This window comes from Vipera ursinii (assembly GCF_947247035.1).
Source record: "Vipera ursinii genome assembly, chromosome: 14".
Lineage (NCBI taxonomy): Eukaryota > Metazoa > Chordata > Lepidosauria > Squamata > Viperidae > Vipera > Vipera ursinii.
This window is the reverse complement of record NC_139527.1, coordinates 437583-457910: the sequence shown is the minus strand read 5'-3', so window position 1 is coordinate 457910 and position 20328 is coordinate 437583. Positions and strand designations below refer to the sequence as shown.

Sequence of the window (20328 nt, the reverse complement as noted above, 5' to 3'; positions counted from 1 at the left end):
CAGCCGGGAGGGCGCCTTGACCAGCCTCGCGGGTCCTTCGGGAAGAGGGAAGGAGGCCCAGCCCCCCCCCGCCTCTTCCGCCGCAGCCCCGAGAGCGGCGGGCGCGGGGAGCGGGGCGCGGGGCGCGGGGGCGGGGCGGGCGCGGAGGGAGGGAGGGGCGGGGCCCGGCCGCCTCCGCCTCCCCCTCCGCCTGTCCAGCCCGCTGCGCGGAGCGGCCGAACGTCGCCTCGCCTCGCCTCGCCTCGCCCGCCCTCGCAGCTGCGTCCCCGCCGCCAGCCGGGCAGCCAGCCGGGCAGGCAGCGAGCGGGCGCGAGGGATGGCGGCGGCTCCGGCTCCCCCGGCGGCGGGCTCCGGGCGGCGGGCTCCGGCGGTGGCGGCCTCCGGGGGCTCGTCCGCCCTGCGCGCGCTGGCGCCGGCCTCGCTGCTGCTGCTGCCCGCCGAGGCCGAGACCCGCCAGCGCCTCCTGCGCACCGCCAAGAAGGAGGTGAGTCCGGGGGCTGGGGGGCTCGGCGCTGCGCTCCTCCCGCGCCCGGCCCCGCGCGGGCCTCCCTCCCTCCCTGCCTCCCTGGAAGGGCCGCGGCCTCTCTTGCAGAAGCGGAGCTGCCCGCCTCCCGGGCCGGGCTGCCGGCCGCGCGACCAGAGCCACCTGCGGCTCGGGCGGCCCGGCCTTGCCCGCCTTCCTGGGCGCCGCGTCCCAGGCGGCTCTCCTGCGGGCGGCCCGGGGATGGTCGGGCAGGTCTTCCCCCGGGAGAGGCCGGGCGGCGCGGGAAGGGAAGGGGCTGTAGGGAGCGGGGCTCAGGCCTGGGGGGCTCCGCTTTCCGCTCCGCTCAGTGGCCTTCAAAGGAAGTGCGGGAGGTGCCTGGCTGGCAGGCGGGGGGGGGGGGGGCGGGCTCCCTGGCAGACTGCCCAGATTCTGAAGGGGACGTGGGGAAAGAGAGTGCACGAGCGGAGCCGGAACTGTGTCCCGCAATGAAATATACTGGTTTAAAGTTTTAAAAAAGTTTTGGACCAAAATTTGGTCCTGGGAAGAAACTCCCCAGGTTGCCATGCCAACTCCATCCTGGTTAAGGGAGGATGGGGCCTGCTTCGCCCTGCATCCAGCCTGATTTGCCGCAGCTCGTGGTCCTTGGTCGTGGCAGGGCCTCAAAGCTGTGCTGGCCGTGCTGATTCTGCTGCTGAGGTTTAAATGCCTTTTAATTCACTGGCCTGCCAGCCGGGAGCTTCTCCTATTTTTATTCGTTAATGATGAACCGGGCACGTTGTGCCTGCTCTTAAGGCCTATTCTTGGATCCCCTTTCTGGTGGGTTATTGATGGCCTGGCAGTTGATACTGTCCATCCATCTGCTTGAATTGTGGGCTTGAGGCTGGCAGAGGGGGATTAATTGCCAGCACAGCCCCCCCCCCCCAGCTCACTGGCTGCCAAGCGTTCCTTGCATGGGCTGCCTGTCGAGCTTCAGGGGGACTGTTGGAGAAGCTGGCGTGGAAATGCTGCTGTACATGGCTGGCTGATTTAAGCGATTGTTTTAGCCCAGACATATCAAACACAAGGCCCGGGGTCTGGATCCAGCCCGCGAAGTGGTTTCATGTGGCCCGCGAAGCCATCCTGGAAACAGTGAGGGAACGGCCCCCACTGCCTTGGCCCTGGCCCAGAGACCCTCCTTCTGCCAGAGACCCTCAGATCTGTCCCACTCCTGCCCAGGCCCTCATAGGCACCCTTGATGCCAATGATGTAGAGCTGGCCACGCCCACCCAGTAGGCCATACACACTCTAGCCACACCCACCCAGTAGGCCACACCCACCCAGGCCACACCCACCCAGCCCCCTGAGGGCAACCACAATGCTGATGCGGCCCTCAATGAAATTGAGTTTGACACCCCTGTTTTAGCCGGACAATGGGTTTCAAATGTTTACATTTTTAGTTCTTCTAAAGCTGCAGTGGGTAAACCCTATTACTAGAATTCGGCCACAGCTTCTCTTCGCATTATCGTTGTTCAGCAGGACCCCAACGCTCCTTCTTAACAGGAGAGCATCTCTGCTACTAATTTGTAGCGTCTTCCCTGTCCTGCTGTGTCCCAAAAGACCCGGGGCTGTTAGGAGGCCAGCTCCAAGCCGAGATCTCCTCTCTCTTGTGGGCCATTGAGTGAGGTCTGTTTCCCTTGGATGGAGAGGCCGATGAGGTTCCTGCACCCCGTGGAGATGGGGGGGGGGCTGTGAGTCTGCCTGGCTCTGACTAACCCAGCACAGAAGACCAAGAGCTCAAAAGGGCCCCTCCCTTGGAGGGCTTCTGAGAGGTTGAAATGGTCTCTGGTGCCATTCTCTCTTCTTTGGAAGATGGCAGCCTGGGCTTTCTGCTGAAGGAGCCTTCGGGGAAGCCCCCCTCTTTCCCCCCCCAGCGTGGTGCCTCCAAGCCTTTTGTGGGGGGGGGTCCCACGTCCCTGGCTCTTCTTCCCATCCTTGCCTGGTGGTGCAGATTCTAGGTTGATAGTGTCGGCCTGTTTCCATGGGAACGGCTGCCTTCCAACGAGTCGGCGCCGGCCACACGAAACAATCCAGGGCCCGGAGTGCCGGCAAGTGCAACCCTTGAAGGGGCCGATCTGGAGTCGTGCGTCACACTCTGCAAGAGTGTGCAAAATTCTGTGCTTGTGAGAGGCTTTGACGAGAATCACATCAAGATAAACGATATCAGGCAGCCCCTCTTGCCCCCGTGTGTGCCCCCCAAATGCAGCCATTTGTGGGCATGCAGAGGCTGGAGATTCTGGACTGGCTGCTCCCTCCCTCTTACAAGTGCTTTGGATCTTCCGGCACTGTGTTTCTGAGCAGCTTTTTGTGCAAAATATGGAGCTTCTCCCCCAACCATTCAGGGCTTGTAAGCTCAGCTCTGTTGGAAATTGGAGGCTCTCATTGGGAGAAGGCTGGGAATCCGCTTTGCTTGTTCCTCAGCCAGGTTATCATCGGTGTAATGCAGAGCAAACCAGCTCAATGCTGGGAACATGGCAGGTGCTGTTCACTCCCTTTCGTCCCCCGTTTTTTAATTAAAAGGATCTTGTTAGGTCCTTCGTCTGCAGGGGTGGCTTTTTGGCCTGCTCCTGCAGGATATTGGCAGTGCAGGCTGACGACAGCTGATGGATAGACTTGAAAGGGGATTGCATAAGCCATTGGTTAGTCAGGACAGCCAATGGCCAGGAAAAGAGTTAAAGATCAGCCTTTGGGGCTGGCTAGACTGACACCCACAGAGCTTGGCTGACGTTGAAAGGCTTCTCTGAGGCTTCCTGCTGTGTTGTGTGCCTGGAGTGCAGAGCTGCACCTGCTTAGTTGCTTTGGGCTCATCTAACGGCGCCTCCCCTGACCCAGTGTTGTGTGTCTTGACTGCAGCAGGTCAGGGTCTCAGGTTTAATCAGGGTTACGGAAAACCCAGCAGCTTCCTTTAAAATAGATCGTGGCTTCTAAAAGCAGCCTAGGCAAAACTCTTAAAATTGCCCCAGTCCCCCCCAAAGGGTAAAAAGAGGGGCTCAAACATTTGCCCTGACCAGCGAGAGTGGCCCTCCCCCAAACGGACCGCCTCCCCCAGGGATGTGTTTGCTTTTTAGAAGTGTGGTGGGGCAGGGAGGCCCCCACCCAAACCTAGCAACTTATTCAGCTGTCCCGTTTAGGAGTGATTCCAGAGCAGAGCCGGTTGGGGAATGCGGCAGAACCTCCCTGGCAAGATTTAAGGTCCTTTCGGCAGGACGGAGGTGCCGTTCTGGGAGATGGACGAGCAAGTTCCCACCCGCACAGCCGGTGTGCAGCAGGCCTGGGAAAGGCCCCAATGCATTGCACGAAAGGCCAAACAAAATATTGTTAAAGGCGAGGCCAAGGGACGTCATCGGTGGGTTGCAGTTTTCTCTGAGAGAAGCAGCTCACGTGTGCAAGAGTGCTCTGGAGGGCCCCAGGGAGCGAAGGCCAATTCCTTCCTGTTCAGGAAGCTGGAAATATAATCGCAGCTCTGCCCAGCGGCCATTTGCCTTTGGACGGAGGGGAGCAAACTCTGGCCACTCGACTGGGAAGGGGCTCGGGTTGGGGGTCATCCTGCCCATCTCCCTCTGGTCCCTGGTGTGGCTTTGGGGGAAAATTTGCTGCTGGAGAGGATTCAGCCTGGTGGAGGAGATGAGGGGCAGGGCCGCAGGGAGGGGCTGCTGGGGAAGCTCTCCAGCCCTCTCCCTTTTTGCACCAAGGTTGCCATAGCAATGGGAAGGGATGCTGTGCCCGGAATAAATGGCCGGTGATGTTTTTTCAAGAGGAGCTGCAGAACCCTTGTGGGTGCATTTGATTCCAGCCAGGTTGTGGTGAAGCTGCTGTTTGCACTCCTGAGCCTCAGACACTTTTCCCCAAATCGCCCTCCCGGCACCTGGTTTTCCCTGCCGCAAAGCAGCCCCGAGTGACCAGCCTCGATGCCTCAGCGGCTGCAAAAGGCAAGGGAGGACTGGCCGGTTAATTTCCCTCCTTGCTCTTGTAAGGGCTTTAAGTCCCTTGCGCTCTCCTGCAGCCGAATAGGGACATTGTGCTGCCATCTGAGGGGAGGCCTCCCCTTTGCTCCTCCGCTCGCCCTCGAGAGACGGGCGCCTGGCCCGTTTTTCTCCCCTCCCTCTCTTTGGAAGGACCCTATTTGGTGCAGTTCTGAAACGCCTGGAGAGAGAGGGTTTTGTTGAGCTCGCACATTGTCTTAATACCACAACATCATTTGCGTACTGTGGGTTTGAGCGTAGAAGCTGTCATTCCTTCAGCCAACTGTGGCTTGTTGCAGTATGGGAACGTGGCTAAAGTGGGGCTGGCTCGGTCTCTTTGCTGGCAACAAAGAGGCGTGGATAGCAAATGACAGATTTCGCTAACAGGTTGGGAAAATAAGGTTGGGGGCCAGCAGTAGGAATATCTAGAGGCAGCTCTGTTCTTGCATCTTCAGTGAGTGTTTTTCTCCTCAAATGCTGGCCTTAAATTTGGTTTAGCAGAGAAATATCTTTTCGTTTATTAATTTTCTCGGAAAATTGTTTTTTGCAGGTAAAGCAAATAATGGAGGAAGCCGTCACAAGGAAATTTGTGCACGAGGACAGCAGTCACATCATTTCTTTCTGCGGTAAGCCGGGTAGCGCCAGGCCTTTCCTGTCGTTCCCGTCGAGAGGCCCCTCAAGGAAACACGGGTGATTTTCCACCTGGTAGGTGGGCGTCCCTGTTCCCTGAGCTCCTGGCATTGGCTGCCACCCAGGCTGCCACCCAGGCAAGCAAGCAGGCAAACGGTTGGCACCCCTGAGCTTGACCTGAAAATCAAGAGCTCATTCTCTCTGGCCGCTTCTGTACCTGGCACCTCGGCAGGAACAAAGGAAGGCACCAGAAAAGGCACCTGAGTATTGATTTATTTGACTTACACTCCACCTGCAGGGAGCACCCTAGGCAGTTAGCAGAGTTTAAAAACAAAAGCTGAATATAAAAAGTTATTGTTACAATTAAGAGCACTGTAAGTACTAAACACGTTGAACGGTGAAACGTCATCTTTGCACATTGTCCGGGAGGAGAAGCTGGGCAGCAAAGCAGCAAAGTGTGTGTGTGTGTGTCTTCCAAAGGGCTTAAGAAATGTTGGTATGATCAGAAGGACAGCCAAGCTCTTAGTCTTGCTCCACAGCCTTCATGGGGCGGGGGGGGGGGAACCCAAGAAGTCTCCAGCCTGTCCAGAGGAAAAGGCAGTTTCTCAGCTGTGTGTGTGTGTGTGTGCGTATGCGTGTGAGGCTGGCAGGCTAAGGATGGACGTGGCCATTCCGCGCCTGATTTTGCAAGGAGACCTTTGTCCATCAGCCAGATTCCTGGCTTCTGGGGGGCCTCTCAAGATCTGGGGCTTTTCCTTCCAGCCGCCGTCGAAGGCTGCATCCTTCACGGACTCAAGCGCCGGGCGGCCGGTTTCCTGCGGAGCAACAAGATCGCTGCCCTGTTTATGAAGGTGGGCAAGAGTTTTCCCCCCGCCGAGGAGCTCTCCCGGAAAGTGCAAGGCCTGGAGCAGCTCATCGAGAGCACGTGAGTCGCAGGCGCCGGGGGAATGATCGGTCCGGCTGGTGCCGGGAGAGGCCTTGAGGTGGATCAGCTCAGCCCTGCTCAGGCCGGCCTCCCTGCTGGGCCTCTGGCTTGCCGGTGCTGAGCACTGGCTATTGGGGAGGGGGGGAACCTCAGGTCCTGCACCCCTTTGTGGTGGAAGGGGGGGGTTGCCTTTAATTGATGGTAACCTAGAAAAGTGGAGCTTCCAATCAGTTGAGTCTGTTCCGAGCGGCCCTTTGGAGAAGTCATTGCTGTTTTCTCAGCCAAAGCACGGAAGGGTTTTCCCCCCGGAAGCCTCTGGGATCTGGATTCAGATTCCCAGTCTCGTCCACGGGTTGAGGTTCCTTAGTGGCCTTCCATCAAAGTCTGGTTCATTTTAGATTTGGTGGGGTGCCTGTGTCTGTCAGCCAGATGAAATATGTAAAAAACAGGTTCCCCAAAGAGAACCCCTGATTTGGGGAGGGGTGATGGTAAACGTGGGGCTCCTTCTTCCCTGCCTCCTTCCAGGCGAAACCTGCAGGAGGGCACTCGCAAAGCTCCGAGGCCCCCCGGCCTCTCCCCGCAAGCCATCAAGCACCTCTGGATCCGGACGGCGCTTTTTGAGAAGGTCCTGGACAAAATTGTGCACTACCTGGTGGAAAACAGCAGGTGAAGGTCTCCTCCGCCCTGGCGCTGCACTCCTGGGCACTGCTGCCGTCTCGGCCGTTGGGCCTCTCTGGCAGCAGCCCCCCAAAATTCTGCCATGTGCGAAAAAGTTGAAATTGGGGAGAATGGCCTCTATCCAGCGTAACCCTCTTACGTCTCCCCCCCCACCTGCAGCAAATACTACGAGAAGGAGGCCTTGCTCATGGATCCGGTTGATGGGCCGATCCTGGCCTCTTTGCTGGGTGAGAGTCTGGAGGCTGCTGGGCGTCCAGGGGGGTTGCAGTCCACACCCACCTGGAGGGTCTTGACCTGTGGAAAGCTGGCGGGCTGAAGAGGGTGGGCCTGAGTCTGGGGGAGCGTGCTCTCTGTAACCGGCCTGCCTTCCTTTTTCTGCACCCGCAGTGGGTCCTTGTGCCCTGGAGTACACCAAGATGAAGACGGCTGATCACTTCTGGACCGATCCCTCAGCTGACGAGCTGGTCCAAAGACACCGGATCCACAGCTCCCACGGCCGGCAAGACTCGCCCACCAAGCGCCCGGCACTCTGTGTAGGTCTCGGGGAGTGGGGGAACGGTCAGGGAGGTTGGGAGCTGAGGATCAGCGGGGCTGGGCTGCATCCTTGAACCAAGTAGCTTGGGGGGGGAAGAGGGGGCTGCCTGGCAAGACACCCCCCCCGGGATTGAAAAGTGTAAAAAAGGATAAAAAGAGAATGCGGCAAAGCTCCAATTCAGTGGGGAACATCACCCTGGTTCGATTCGGGCAACCAAATTGAATAGTCCAATTATCTGGAGAAATAACTTTGCGTAGGGACAGCAATTTCCCCCTTTGGGCTTCCAGATCCAGAAGAGGCACTCCAGCGGCAGCATGGATGACCGGCCCTCCCTGTCAGCCAGGGATTACGTGGAGTCGCTGCACCAGAACTCCCGGGCCACCCTCTTGTATGGCAAAAACAATGTCTTGGTGCAACCAGTGAGTAGCCCGAAAGGGGCCAGTGAGTAGCCTGAGCTCCAGCAGGCTTTGTGGATGCTTTGCCTTCCCCGAGAGCCTCCAGGGACTCCTGCAAATTTGGGGTCCTGTTTGTCTGTGGGGCTCTTTGCGAGAGCCAAGAGAAGGGAGGGCTGGAGTGCAGCCCTGTAGGTTTCCAGAACCACCACCTGGCAGCTGTTTAACGTGAAGCTGCACATTCTCTGCATGCTGAAAATTTAACCCTGGAGAAACAACATCATAAGTTGGTCCTGTCTCCTGTTTTCCCTCTCCCGATAGCGAGACGACATGGAAGCCATTCCAGGCTATTTATCCCTTCACCAGACGGCTGACGTCATGACGCTGAAGTGGACCCCAAACCAGCTGATGAACGGCTCTGTGGGCGACCTGGACTACGAGAAAAGGCGAGTGTCCTTCCGTGCTCTTTTGCCTGACTTCCTCACAGCCCACCCAGCGAGGAAATCACGCGCCCCCTGAATCTGGCTTGTGCTCCCCTCCCTGGCTCAGTCAGGTCCTCTGAATGCTTCAGCCATCCGGGCGGGAGGGGGTCACTGTTAAGGCACCCTTGCCAGGTGTTGGTTCTTCCCTCTGCAGCATTTACTGGGACTACGCCATGACCATTCACCTGGAGGAGATTGTCTACCTGCACTGCCACCAGCAAGGTAAGGCGTGGAGCTGGCCCTCCGCTGCGTCCCCAGCTCTGAGCTTGCCCTCTCTTGCCTGGGCGGAGTGGCTGAGGGCGCACTGAGGGCGCTCCAGCCTTTGCCCGGGTGGGTCTCAGCCGGGCGTGGGGAGAGGCCAGGCCTGCTTTCTGTTGGGCTCCCGTTGGCCCAAGCTGCTTCTCACGCTGCTGTCTTCCTGCACTTCCTCCTCCCTCTTGCCAGCAGTAGACAGCGGGGGCACCGTGGTCCTGGTCAGCCAAGATGGCATCCAGCGCCCTCCGTTGAGGTTCCCGAAGGGGGGGCATCTGCTTCAGTTCCTCTCCTGCCTGGAAAACGGCCTGCTGCCCCACAGCCAGCTGGATCCGCCTCTCTGGTCACAAAGGGGAAAGGTGAGGCTGGGTGGAGCTGCACCCTTGCAGGCGGGTCTGGTCTGAACGGGCTCCTCTGCATGTCATCCAAGATGCTGGTTCAAAAGCTGGAGCCTTTTAGGGGCGCCCTGAATTTCGGAGGCAGGAAAAACACCATTGCTTTACCAGATGCTCCGGGGCGTCAGCTGCAGCACTTTCCCCTGCTTTCATTGGGCTGGTCCTGATCCACCAGCAGGACTGAGGGGTTTCCGCTCCTGTGCTTTGCTTCCCAAAGGGGAAAGTGTTCCCAAGGCTGAAGAAGCGCAACCTGCAGGGGCCTTCGGAGCCTTCCTCGGACAGGGAGGAAGAGGAGGCCACGGACTACGTCTTCCGGATCCTCTATCCAGGCATCCAAGACTTCGGTAAGGGTTGCTCGGGAGCAATAGCGGAAGTTTCTTCCCCAAAGGTTTGCTTTCTCCATGTTAGGATACCTTACAGCCACATGTTTCAGAAATGCAATCCATTTCGCTATTATTTTAATGCAAAATATTTCTGAAATTGGTTTTATTTTGTCAGCTGCCTGGAATGCATGGTATAGTGGGGGAAAACGGCATTGTTCCTAATAACTTTCGGGGGAGAGAAGGATCTCCAGTGGCAAAGCAGCCCAGGGGCATTTCATGATCCAGCTCGGCCCATTCCTTTATGGCTCCCTTGCAAAAGAGGGGACCTGTGAAAGCTGAGGGTCTGGGGAGATTGCTGGGGTGTGTGTGGGGGGGGAACAGAGAGGTTTGCTGAGAACACCTTTCCCATGCTTTCTTCTTGGGAGAAGTCTTATAATTCCTAGACGTTTCCCTCTTCCGCCAGCCCTGGGAGCCTGCTAAAGAGAAGGGAGGCTCGCTTAGATAAACGTGGACACAAACTCTGTGGGTGTTTCTCTTTTTTTTAACAGGATGGGTTGGGGTCCATTTTTATATTTTCCCCTTTTCTGCTTCTTCAGCTGTGGTTAACGGCTCTTGTCTTGCCCCCACCTCTGCCAACGTTGGTGCTTCTGGGCAAGAGACGACTCGGATGGCCCGGATCCCTGGCAAAGTTGTGGTGATCCCCAAATGGCCCCTGAGTCTTCCTGGGGGGCCCCTTCCTCCTCCCACCAGCTCGGAGTCCAGACAGCACTGCTGTAATGTTCCATTCACCCACTGGGGGGCGCTAGAGGCTGGGCAGCTTGCTGTCTGTGTTGGCATTTGTGACTGGGGAAGGCAGGGACCCTCCCTCCCTCCCGTGCAAGGGGGGTGGGGTGTCCTCAGCCCATCCTTCCTGCTTCCCAGGCAGAAAACCAAGGAGGGAAGAAGGGGCAGAGCTGGGCCTTCCATTCCTGGCCATCTTGCGTTTGGAGTGACTTCACTAACTGCCTTCAATGAAAGAGCCCCGAATAAAAACGCTTCTCAGATACAGAGAGGTTAAGCAGAGTTGAGAAAAATAAGGAGATTGTACTCCATGGCACACCTAAAGGTGTTGACTTAATCGGCTCCTCAGATTCTTACTATACATCGTCATTTGCAAGTTGAGGCACGAAGACGGGAAGATGGATGGGAGAAGGAAAAGGTGATCTTTGCAGGGGCTCCTCGCCCACTACAGGTGCCATCACAGGCCAAGCTCTTGACTGCAAACTTTCCTTCTTGGACCCCGTCAGTCTCTTCCCGAGTTCCGCACTCCCCTTCCTTGTTCCTCAAATGAGGCAGTTCTGTTTTGTTGTGCCCTCAGCGTGCTGCCACTCCTAGCTGGTCGAATTATGGCTTCTTTTGCAGTTTCGCTGGGTGATTCAGGACCCCCGAATTCTCTGGCCCTGGCTGAGCCTTAGATGTCTGCACCGATTGCTTTGGAGCAAAAGGCTTCAGCATCCTATCTAGTCTTCGAAATCAGCTCAGATTAGTCCAACTTTAGCTCATCTGTAATAGAATAGGGCAGAACAGAATAGAATGTTGGCTAAGGTTTCCGAGGAGCTTTTCCATGAAATCTAGAAATCCAGCAATTATTTACATCAATTACATTACTTCCGTAGGGGTTTAAATAGAGTATAAATGTTCAGCCCTGTAACGGAGAAATAAAACTGCATCAGCAAACAGACGCTGCTTAAGGTTTGAGAGGACAAGCAAAGCAGAGCAAACTGTCCCCCCCCTCCCCGTTTCTTTCCTTGCACCCAAAGGATGGAATGTCTTAATCTTGGACAGTAGCAGCCTCCCAATCCAAGTTAATTCCTGACTCCCGATTGGTTTGTCAGAGGAGAAGCCAGCTGGAGAATTGAAGGGCTGCGGTGGGCCTCTGAGCTGGGTTCCCAGCAGCCTCTTCTGATATGGCCGTTGTTTGAAGAGGCGAAGGCTGGTCCAGTTCAGGGCCTGGTTGAGGAGCTTGCGGGGGGCTGAGTGGAACGGGGAGTCTTGCGCTCTGCTTCTCTGGGGCGTCCCTTGATGGTGTCTCCACGCTTGATCGACGTGTTCCTGTTGATCTTCCTTCCCTGACTTTGCCCCCAAAGCCTGGCGGGGATGATTGGATGATGATTAAGGCCTTGACCGGAGGCCACACATGAAATGGAGGTCCCAATCTTTCCGATGATGCTTTTTCCTTGCTTTCTTTCTCTGCTCCTGACGTTGGACTGCTCCTTCCCCCTTGCGCAATACTAACAGTCCGTTTCCGGTTCTTGCAGCCGCCCAGGATCTGATGGAGGCGCCAGGTAGCGCCCTCCCTTCCATGTGGCAGCCAAGCACTCACAAGGCCCCCTGCTCTTCCTGCGCCCAGGGGGGACCCACCGAGAACGGCCTGTTGAATGGCTGCAACCACGAAAGGTGAAGGAGGCCAGCCTGCCTGGGGGGCGGGGCTGGGGGATCCTGGGACCGGAGGGGGCCAAAAAGGAGGGTGTGCTGGCCCCACGGTGCTTGCAGCGTCACCTTTCCCTGCACGGAGGACAACGTGCCCCTCCTACCCGCATTGGGCAGCCTGGCGGCCTCTTGCTTTGGGGGAAGCGAGATGAAGAGTGGCAGGAGGCCAAACCCTGAACAAGGTTGGCAGGGTTGAGGTCCAGCCCTGAGTGGGGAGGAGCGTGGGTCACTGGGGGAATATGGGACGCCTCTTTTAAAAAGGGGGGGTGTGGGGAGAGGGAGAGACAAGCAGCCCCAACCCTCCTTGCTCTTCAGTTCGGCCTCCAAGGAGCAGGTTGAAGGAAGGGCACTCGGCCCCCTCCCCTCTCTCTTTGCAGAGCCCCCCTGAAGCTGCTGTGTGACAACATGAAGTACCAAATTGTCTCTCGGGCATTTTATGGCTGTGAGTATTTCCCACGACCAGGTCTTTCAAGGCTGAGCCTCGGTTTCCTTCCGGATCCCAGAGCTGTGAAAGTGCAGCTCTAGGTCCAGTGGGCAGCGTCCAGCATCCACGTCTTTGCCCCACCCTTCGTGGCCATGAACTGGGGTCTCCAGGGGGAGCTGCTCACGTTTGGGGGGAGCGTCTCTTGCTCCTTCCGGCCTCCTCTCTTCCAGGGCTGGCCTACTGCCGACACCTTTCGACCGTCCGGACGCACCTCTCGGCGCTGGTCAACCACGACATCGTGTCTCCCGAGGTGCCCTGCGATGCCAGCCCGGGGCTGACGGCGGAGATCTGGGAGCGGTTTCTCCAGGACAGCACGGTAGAGGGGAGCCTCCTTCGGACCCCCCTCCCCCACCCCGTGTCCCCTTCCAGCGCATTTCAATGGTATTTTCTCGGCAGAGCTACCAGGAGAAGGAGCTTCTCCGGCTGGTCTACTTCGGAGGAGTCCAGCATGAGATTCGGAAGTCTGTCTGGCCCTTCCTGCTGGGCCATTATCGATTTGGGATGCTGGAGGCTGAGAGGAAAGAGGTGAGCCGGGTTCAAAACATTTGTGCTTCTGAGTTTTGTGCTAAGATTCCACGGAGGGGCTTCCAAACAGAGCCTCCTTTTGTTGAACCTTGTTTGGTTCTCCTTTGGGGGTCTTTGGGGGCTCCTGCCGTCCTATCCCCCGTCTCTCTTGCCGGCAGGTGGACCTGCAGACCCGCACCCACTACGAGCAAACCATGGCTGAGTGGCTGGGCTGCGAGGCCATCGTCCGGCAGCGGGAGAAGGAGTCGCACGCCGCGGCCTTGGCCAAGTGCTCCTCGGCGGCCAGCCTGGAGTCCCAGGTGGGGTCCCTGAAGCACCACGACTCCACCATCAGCAACGGCGTGAGCATCTCCCGGGGAGCCCCAGCGGTTGCCGGCAAAAGAGTTTCCTTTAAGTCACTGAGTGCAACGGGCAGGTTTGGTCTGGGCACCGTCCCTCTCCCTCCCTCCCTGCCCACCTTTGGAAATGGGCCAGGCCGGAAAGTGGGGGGTTGTTCCTTCTGTCCACGTGGAAGAGTTCTTGGACACTCCAGCCGACTGAGGCTGCCTCCTCCCTCCCTTGCAGTCTTCCCAGAGCAGCAGTTTTGGCCCTCAGAACCTCAGCCGGCTGCAGAGCGACTCCAGCGGCAGCACCCAGGTGAGGAAGGGTCCCCTGCTTATTGGGGGGAGCCTTTGTGGGGAGCTGCCGACCCCACCAGCTAGCTCAGACTTCCCCGAGGGGCCAGGCAGCAGCATGATGGGTTGTGGGCACCTGCTCTCTTTCTCCAGGTATTTGAATCGGTGGAGGAGCTGGAGCAGACGGAAGCGGAGTTGAAGCTGGAGGCTGGCAGGCGGGCGGCTCTGCCCGACGGGGGGGTCCCCGAGGCCGGCTCCTGCTCCCCTGACTCCGGCCATCCTTCCTCCCAGAACTTCTCCGTCGCCTCGGCCTATTCGGAGCAGAGCTTCAGCAATGAGGAGGGCTGGACGGAGGGAGGGAAAGGGGGGGCTGCCCAGACCATCGGGGAAGGGCCCCCGCCTGCCACAGAAAGTGGCCCCGTGGTCGGCAAGGGGGAGGCAGAAGGGCCCCAGGGGGGAGTCTCTGCGGCCAGGAGCCTGGATGCCTTCATCGCGATGGGCAAGGAAGTGCCCGGCAAAGAGGGGGGGGCCCTCTCCGTGGCTGACCGCTGGGCCCTGCCCAGCGCAGAGCAGCCGAGTTCCATGGGGAGTGAAGACGACCTCTCGGAAGAGCCCGAGATGGAGAGCCTCTACCCAACGCTGGATTCGCACTCGCTGGCCGTCACCGACCTAACCTTGAGCGAAGTCTCTCCTGTCTCCTCCTCGGGGGTGACCTACTCGGTGAGCCCCCTCCCACGCGCTCAGTTCTTCTTTTTTGGACATTTTCCACCCTACTGAAGTGTTGGCCCCAATTGTGGCCGTAAGTCAAGGACCCCCCGTATTTCGGTGGGGCTTGTGAGGACCGCAGCCCTCCTGGCAGAAAGGGGACGGGAAGCCGCATCCCAGGGTGGGGGAGGTCTTCCCCGACCTTTGCCAGGGGCGGCAATTCTGCGCTCGCTTCGATCCCCGTCTCTCGTCTGCAGCCGGAGCTGCTGGACCTCTACACGGTCAACCTGCACCGGATCGAGAAGGATGTGCAGAGGTGTGACCGGAACTACTGGTACTTCTCCCCGGCCAACCTGGAGAAGCTGCGGAACGTCATGTGCAGGTGAGGGTCCCGGCTCCTCCCCCCGCTGAAGCTCTGGCCCTCCCCTGGCTGACCTCTGGGCGGCTACTCACTGCATCTCACTCCTCCCCGCAGCTACATCTGGCACCACATGGAGGTGGGCTACGTCCAGGGCATGTGTGATTTGCTGGCTCCTCTGCTTGTCATCCTGGACGAGGGTGAGTGGCTTTGTGCCCCCGGGCGGCCTGGGGGTGGCAGAGGTCCACTCGCAGTGCCTGAGACCCCTGGGGGGCCTGGAGGGGCCCTGTCAGCAGCCTTCCTTCGACAGCAGGAAGAGAAACGGCCAGATGGACTTTGGGGCCCTTGGGCCAGGGGGAGGAGAGCCTGGCTAAGGGGAGAAGGCGGCCCCTCTGGCCCCTGTGCGGCTGCAGATGGGGCTGGGGGCTGGGGGGCAGCAGCGGGAGGGGGTCCTGGACGTGGCTTCTTTCTGCTCCTTCGGCAGAAGCTCTGGCCTTCAGCTGCTTCACGGAGCTGATGAAGAGGATGAATCAGAACTTCCCCCACGGAGGAGCCATGGACACCCACTTTGCCAACATGCGGTCCCTCATCCAGGTACGGATGGGCAGCTGGCCGTTCCTCACGCCGGATGCCTCGTGGCCTGCCTGGCCTGGCTTTAAGGGGCGGGGGGGGGCTGTTCATCTCAAACAGGCAGACATTCAACAGGAAAGGCTTTCTGGTGGGAAGGGGGAGAGGGGAGAAGGGGCTTCAGTTCCGGCAGTACGTCCCACCGAGGGAGTTTGTGGGGAAGGGGCCAAACTGGACCCTCTTGGAAGGGGCAGGGTGGAAGAGGGGGCTGCGGCCCGGCTCTCCTCTCCCCCAGACCCAAATGTGCTTTCCTGGCAGATTCTAGACTCGGAGCTCTTTGAATTGATGCACCAAAATGGGGATTACACCCATTTCTACTTCTGCTATCGCTGGTTCCTCTTGGATTTCAAGCGAGGTGAGCGTGCCAGGAGTGGCAAGATGATCCGTTGGGGGCCAGTTCGGGAGAGGGTGGTGGAGAGGGCCCAGGGGGCTGGCTGGCGGTTGGGGAGCACACTCAGCAGGAGGGTCCTTTGCTTGGCACAGCTTATCCCGCAGGCACAGTTGTTCTCCTGAGTGTGGGCCTGGGTGTGTGGCAAATCCCTGGTGGGATGGGGGGGTGCTTCTGGGGGTCTGTGGGGGGCCTGACAGCTCCCACGGCTTCTGCTCCACCCCCTCCCAGAGCTGGTCTACGAGGACGTCTTCACTGTGTGGGAGACGATCTGGGCAGCGGCCGAGGTCTCGTCATCCCGCTACGTCCTCTTCATTGCCCTGGCCCTGGTGGAGGTGTATCGGGACATCATTCTGGAGAACAATATGGACTTCACAGACATCATCAAGTTCTTCAATGGTACGAGCCTCGTGGGCTGCAGAGCCCCGTAGAGGAAGCCTTCTTGCCTCACCGGGAATCCCCAAAGCAGCCCCGCTTGAGGTGCTTCCTGGCTCGGGGTCCGGTCTTTGCGGAGGGCCCTCGCTTATCAGGAGACCCTCTAGCTGTCAGCAGGGAGACGTCCCAGTTTGGCGTTGATGGGCTGGGACCTGCCAGAAACTGCCTGCTTTCATCTGCTTCCGAAGGGGGTGCAGCCTAAGGCAGGGCTCTCCAAACTTTAAGACTTGTGGTCTTCAACTCCCAGAATTCCCCAGCCAGCATGGCTTTTCTTTGGAGACCCTTGGTGTAAAGTTTCCTCTGCTCTTTTCCTCCTGCTTCTCCCTTCCAGAAATGGCAGAGCGGCACAACACCAAGCAGATCCTGCAGCTGGCGCGGGAACTGGTCTCCAAGGTCCAGACGCTCATTGAGAACAAATGATTTGGGGAGCTTCTGCCCTCCGAGGAGGACGGCCACCCCCGCCTTCCTGGCCTTGGAGGCCGAAGGTGGCCGTGGAGACAGGATGCAAAGGGTCTCTGGGCTCCCAGCCCCTGGAATGGCAGCAGATGAAAGCCTGGCCTCGCCAGTCTCCCGGGGAGCCGATTCTGACACTTAACCAAAGAACTCAGCCCTTCCCTTTCCTGTCTTGGTCAGGTGGGGGAGGCATTTGACCTGGCACAAAGCTGGTTTCGAAGGTGGGGGGGGGCTTTGGAGAAGATGGCAGGAACTGGCTATTCCTTAGTTTTCCCCTCCCTTCAGTCCTTCCTGCCATGCATGTGAGCTGGGGGCGTGGGACCTTCCCCCCAGATCACGTCCCACCCCAGTGGAGGGCCTGGGGCTGGCTCTTTCCCTTCTCCGCCTTCAGGATTGGGCTGCTATTTGGGGCCATCCCTGCCCTGGAGCTTCTCTGCTCGTTCCCCAGGACTTTGTGCCAAATTCCTGCTGCCATATTGACTGATGGATTTCTGCTTTGTGAAAATGGACCGGGCTCCCTGCGCTGGCCTGGCAGGTTCCTGCGTTGTTTCCTTCTGCTCAGGGCTTGGAGCCTCTCGTCGCCCCCTGCTCTTAGGGAGGCCTTATCCTGGCTCCCTGTTTTCTGACAGACCACCGGAGGGAAGTGTTTCTCCAGCCTAAGTGGCTCCATCTTTTCAGTCTGTGGCTGCCCATCAGCTCCCCCACCCATTCTTCTCTAAGGCCTCCCTTCTGAGCAGTCGCCTTTTGAAGCAAGGCCTTGCGTGGGCCTTGGAGAAGGGGGAAACCCACCTGGTCCTGCTGGAGCCCTGCCTCTGCCTTGTCTTCCTGGCCAGCTCCAGAGTCGCCAGTCAGCAGGGACCTGGGCTTCTTGGGAAGGGTGGAAGGTTTGGTTTCTTTAAACTCAGGTGTTTTTCAAGAGAAGCAAAATGGGGCTTTGTTGCCTATCAAAATCTGCAAGAAAAAAGCATCCGTTTGAGCTAAGCAAGTACCTATGTTTTTGCTGTGAAAATGGTTTCCTGCAAGCCAGAAGATGTTTAGCCATAGCCCTTCCTTCCTTCCTTCCTTCCTTCCTTCCTTCCTTCCTTCCTTCCTTCCTTCCTTCCTTCCTTCCTTCCTTCCTTGTGCTGCAGTTCTTCTGTGGGCTTCTAATCTTCCCATTCCATTTTGGAGAGGGAAAACTAACACAAAGAGTAACTCTTAAGAGCTTCTGTCCTTCTCTGTTAGCTTGTGTGCATATGTGTTTGTGCATTTCTGGTACATATAGATATATATGTGTGTATATATATTTAACGTCTGTTGAACCTAAGCAGAACATTTGGCCGTTCTTGGCAACATCTTTGCAGGAGATTTGCTGGACTTCAGAGGGAGGGAGGGCAGGTCTGCAATTATGGTTCATTTCTAGCTGCTATTTTTACAGTCGCTTCAAACATTTAAGTGGGCTTCCTTCTGCAAATCCCAGGGAAATTTAGTTCAGGAAATGGAAGTGGCTGACTTCCAAATTGTATAGCCCAAGGAGGAAGTACACTTTGCAGAAGTATTATTGTAGGTAAATACCTTTTAGTTGAGGAGGAAGATGAGGATGTTGGGGGTGGAGGAGGCAAATTAGGCTCCCTTTGCACTTCCACAAGCTTTCTCAGTAAAATACTTGTTGTTTCTTGGGGTCCTGAGAACAGCAAGGCCATCTGGGTGAGGGGGTGTAGCCTGAGTGCTCTTATTGGTGAAAACACAAGGAAACGCTTGCCCTGGTTACCTGGTCCATTCTTGGCCACCTTTTCGTGCTCTCATTCTCTCCACCCCACTTTACAGAAAAGGGAGCATTTAGATGCCAAGATTTCTGGATTTTTGAAACCAACTCATCTTTTAAAACGCTTTCTGTGGGCTTTTTCTCTGGGCTATATAGGTGGGCAAACTGGAATTTTGGATAATCGGATGCCCAAAAGATACAGTACGTGTGTGAGTGTGTATGTGTGCAAATGTGCATTTTAATTTGCTGGGCTATCGAATTTTGGATATTGCTCTAGTGATCCTTCTTTCTTAAAAGCACAATCCAGAGTGAGTGATCTTGTTCCTTTTGAACAAGAAAACTAAGCCAGATAGATCCCTTTCAGAAATGCCTGGGTAGGCTCCCCCTGGTCGATGGGGATGGGGGCATTTCAGGCTGGGTGTGATGATGCCACAGTCGAGACCAGCAGTGACCCTCCCCACCTTCCCAAGCTGTAGGGCAGCAGCTGAACTGTTTATAAAGACCCCCCAGCAGAGTTCCTAGCAGGGGAGCAGCCCAGGTTTCTCCCTCCAGGCTTCACTTGGGGTGCCTGGCCTGTTCCGAGAACATTCAGGGCAGCTGAGAATCTCCCAGGGAGGGTGTGCTGGGCAAGGCAGCTCAGGCCCCTGGGAGTGACTCTTGTAGGACCAGGGGAAGCCAGCGGAGGAATTGTGCTCGGTCCAGAGAGCGGATTATGACTCTCGGAGAGCAGGAGCCGCCCGTGTGCACATATGGGGGAAACAGTTACAAATGCAAGGGAGACATTATTTATATGTGTTTATGAATTCTGTGCGTCCTGAGGTCTGTGTGCATGAATTCCTATGCAAACAGAGATGTATTTTTGTCGCCGTCTCAAAATGTTATGTTGTAAACATTTTAGCAGGAAATTGTCTTGTATATTGCTACACATTATACAGATAACTAGCTCATGCATTTATATGTGTGTGAGAGAGCAGGTGTGTATACACACACCACGTATGCATGCATAAAAAGATGTCTGGTTTAAGCAGGGCAGTGCAAGAGCTTTGTGTGATCTTGAGGACTTCCTTCCCTCCAGTGTGTGTTGAGGGGACGTTTTCCCTTCGGTGTCTGCAAAAGGAAGTGATTTGAGGAAAGCTTTTATCAGCTTGGTAACATTACTGTTTATTTATAACCGAAGTGTTGTGCTGCTTCCCATAAAATATCGGGGAACAATTTATAAGTTACCTTTGGCCAGAGCATCCGTGTCATCAGGAGGCAGGGTTCGTTTTCGAAGCAGCCTTTTCACCCGAGATAAGCAACCTTCTGCCAGGTCAGCAGGAAGAGGCAGCTGCCCCCTTTCCCAGCTGCCCTGAAAGGCTTATTCAGTGGGCAATGATAGCTTCGCTCCAGGTGGGCCAGGGAGCTAAATTGTAACTGGACCTTCCTCCCCGTGCTGGAAGCCGAGATAGGGGCTCTCGGCGATGCTAGGAGGTTTTCAGGGAGAGAAAAAGCTGTGTAGCAACTGCTGCCCAACACACGAATCTGCTGCTTGTATGTGTGCGGTGGGTGCTTATTTCATCCCTTCTGGAAGTGACTCCTGGCATCCTAGTTTCTCTGGTTCGTGTTTTGTCGGGTTTTAAAAACAAATGCTGCCGATTTATTTTTTAAAAAAAATGTTTGAATTTTGCCCTTGTTCCGTTGTTGTCATTGACTCAATCACGCTTTGGAATTTTGTTAATTCTGACTGTAATTTGTGTCTGTGGGGCCAGAAAGAAAAACAAAGATAAAGTTATATATATTGCCTATGGTTCTATGTATTTTCAAATCCAGAGTAAAAGAGGAAAAAGCATCGGAGTTGTGTGTTCAGCAGGTCTCTGAACCGCGAGCCCGAGAGGGGATGCCCGGGGCGGGGGGGGGGGGCGGCTCTCTGGCTTCCGGATCACCTCCGTGCAGTTGAGCAGGACCGAACGTGGGAACCCGGCCTGCGAGGGCATCAAAGGGTGTCCAGGATTTCTTCTGCGCGGATCTCCCGTTTCCCGAGGGGAAACGGCTCTTTGCAAGGGGGGGGGGCGCAGGGAGCGGGGCGGCTCCCGGGTGCGAGGACCGGCCCGTTGCGCAGCCGCGCCGCCCGCGGGCTTCTGGGAGTTGTAGTTCCACCTTGGGGGAGAGCAGCGCCGGGGCCCCAGGAGGCTCCGGAAGGGGGGAGGCAGCCTCCTCTCTCTCTCCCCGCGGGCGTGGGGGGGACTCCAGGCCCACCGCGGAGGCGGCGCTCGCTCCAGGGGTGGCGGGACCCGCTCCGGGCTGGACTGCGGAGGGCCGGCCGGGAAGGCTCGAACCGGCGTCCTCGTTAATGCCAAGCTCCGCCTGGCGCGGCCTCGCCCCGCCCACTCGGGACGTGGGGTCGCCATGGCGACGGAGGTGCTTGCCCGGCGCAGGCCTCGGGCCGACCAGCA

General features: G+C 57.4%; 1 protein-coding gene across 5 annotated transcripts; it reads left to right on the top strand.

Moving 5' to 3' along the window:
- Nucleotides 1–243: 243 nt before the first annotated feature.
- SGSM1 (small G protein signaling modulator 1) lies at nucleotides 244–19718 on the top strand. 5 transcript variants are annotated; one of them, XM_083373765.1, is made up of 25 exons: nucleotides 244–484; nucleotides 5033–5108; nucleotides 5875–6037; nucleotides 6563–6703; nucleotides 6875–6942; nucleotides 7103–7248; nucleotides 7538–7669; nucleotides 7964–8088; nucleotides 8279–8346; nucleotides 8572–8735; nucleotides 8989–9115; nucleotides 9691–9867; nucleotides 11392–11530; nucleotides 11941–12005; nucleotides 12218–12363; nucleotides 12444–12572; nucleotides 12731–12913; nucleotides 13137–13208; nucleotides 13340–13906; nucleotides 14149–14273; nucleotides 14367–14449; nucleotides 14734–14843; nucleotides 15135–15231; nucleotides 15496–15663; nucleotides 16031–19718. In XM_083373765.1, exons 1-25 carry the CDS (start codon nucleotides 317–319, stop codon nucleotides 16117–16119), a joined length of 3528 nt encoding a protein of 1175 aa, XP_083229891.1. In that variant the 5' UTR covers nucleotides 244–316; the 3' UTR covers nucleotides 16120–19718. The 5 variants fall into 5 exon arrangements, with proteins under 5 accessions (XP_083229891.1, XP_083229892.1, XP_083229890.1 ...); XM_083373766.1 differs by having other exon boundaries at nucleotides 8569–8735; nucleotides 12731–12871; XM_083373764.1 differs by having other exon boundaries at nucleotides 8569–8735.
- Nucleotides 19719–20328: the final 610 nt, after the last annotated feature.

Excerpts from the sequence above, each read along its gene's own strand:
- SGSM1 (XM_083373764.1), top strand. The coding sequence starts at position 317 with ATGGCGGCGGCTCCGGCTCCCCCGGCGGCGGGCTCCGGGCGGCGGGCT. Across the intron at positions 6,943-7,102 it reads GATCCTGGCCTCTTTGCTGG|TGGGTCCTTGTGCCCTGGAG; the intron begins GTGAGAGTCTGG and ends CTGCACCCGCAG. Across the intron at positions 12,573-12,730 it reads TGGAGGCTGAGAGGAAAGAG|GTGGACCTGCAGACCCGCAC; the intron begins GTGAGCCGGGTT and ends TCTTGCCGGCAG.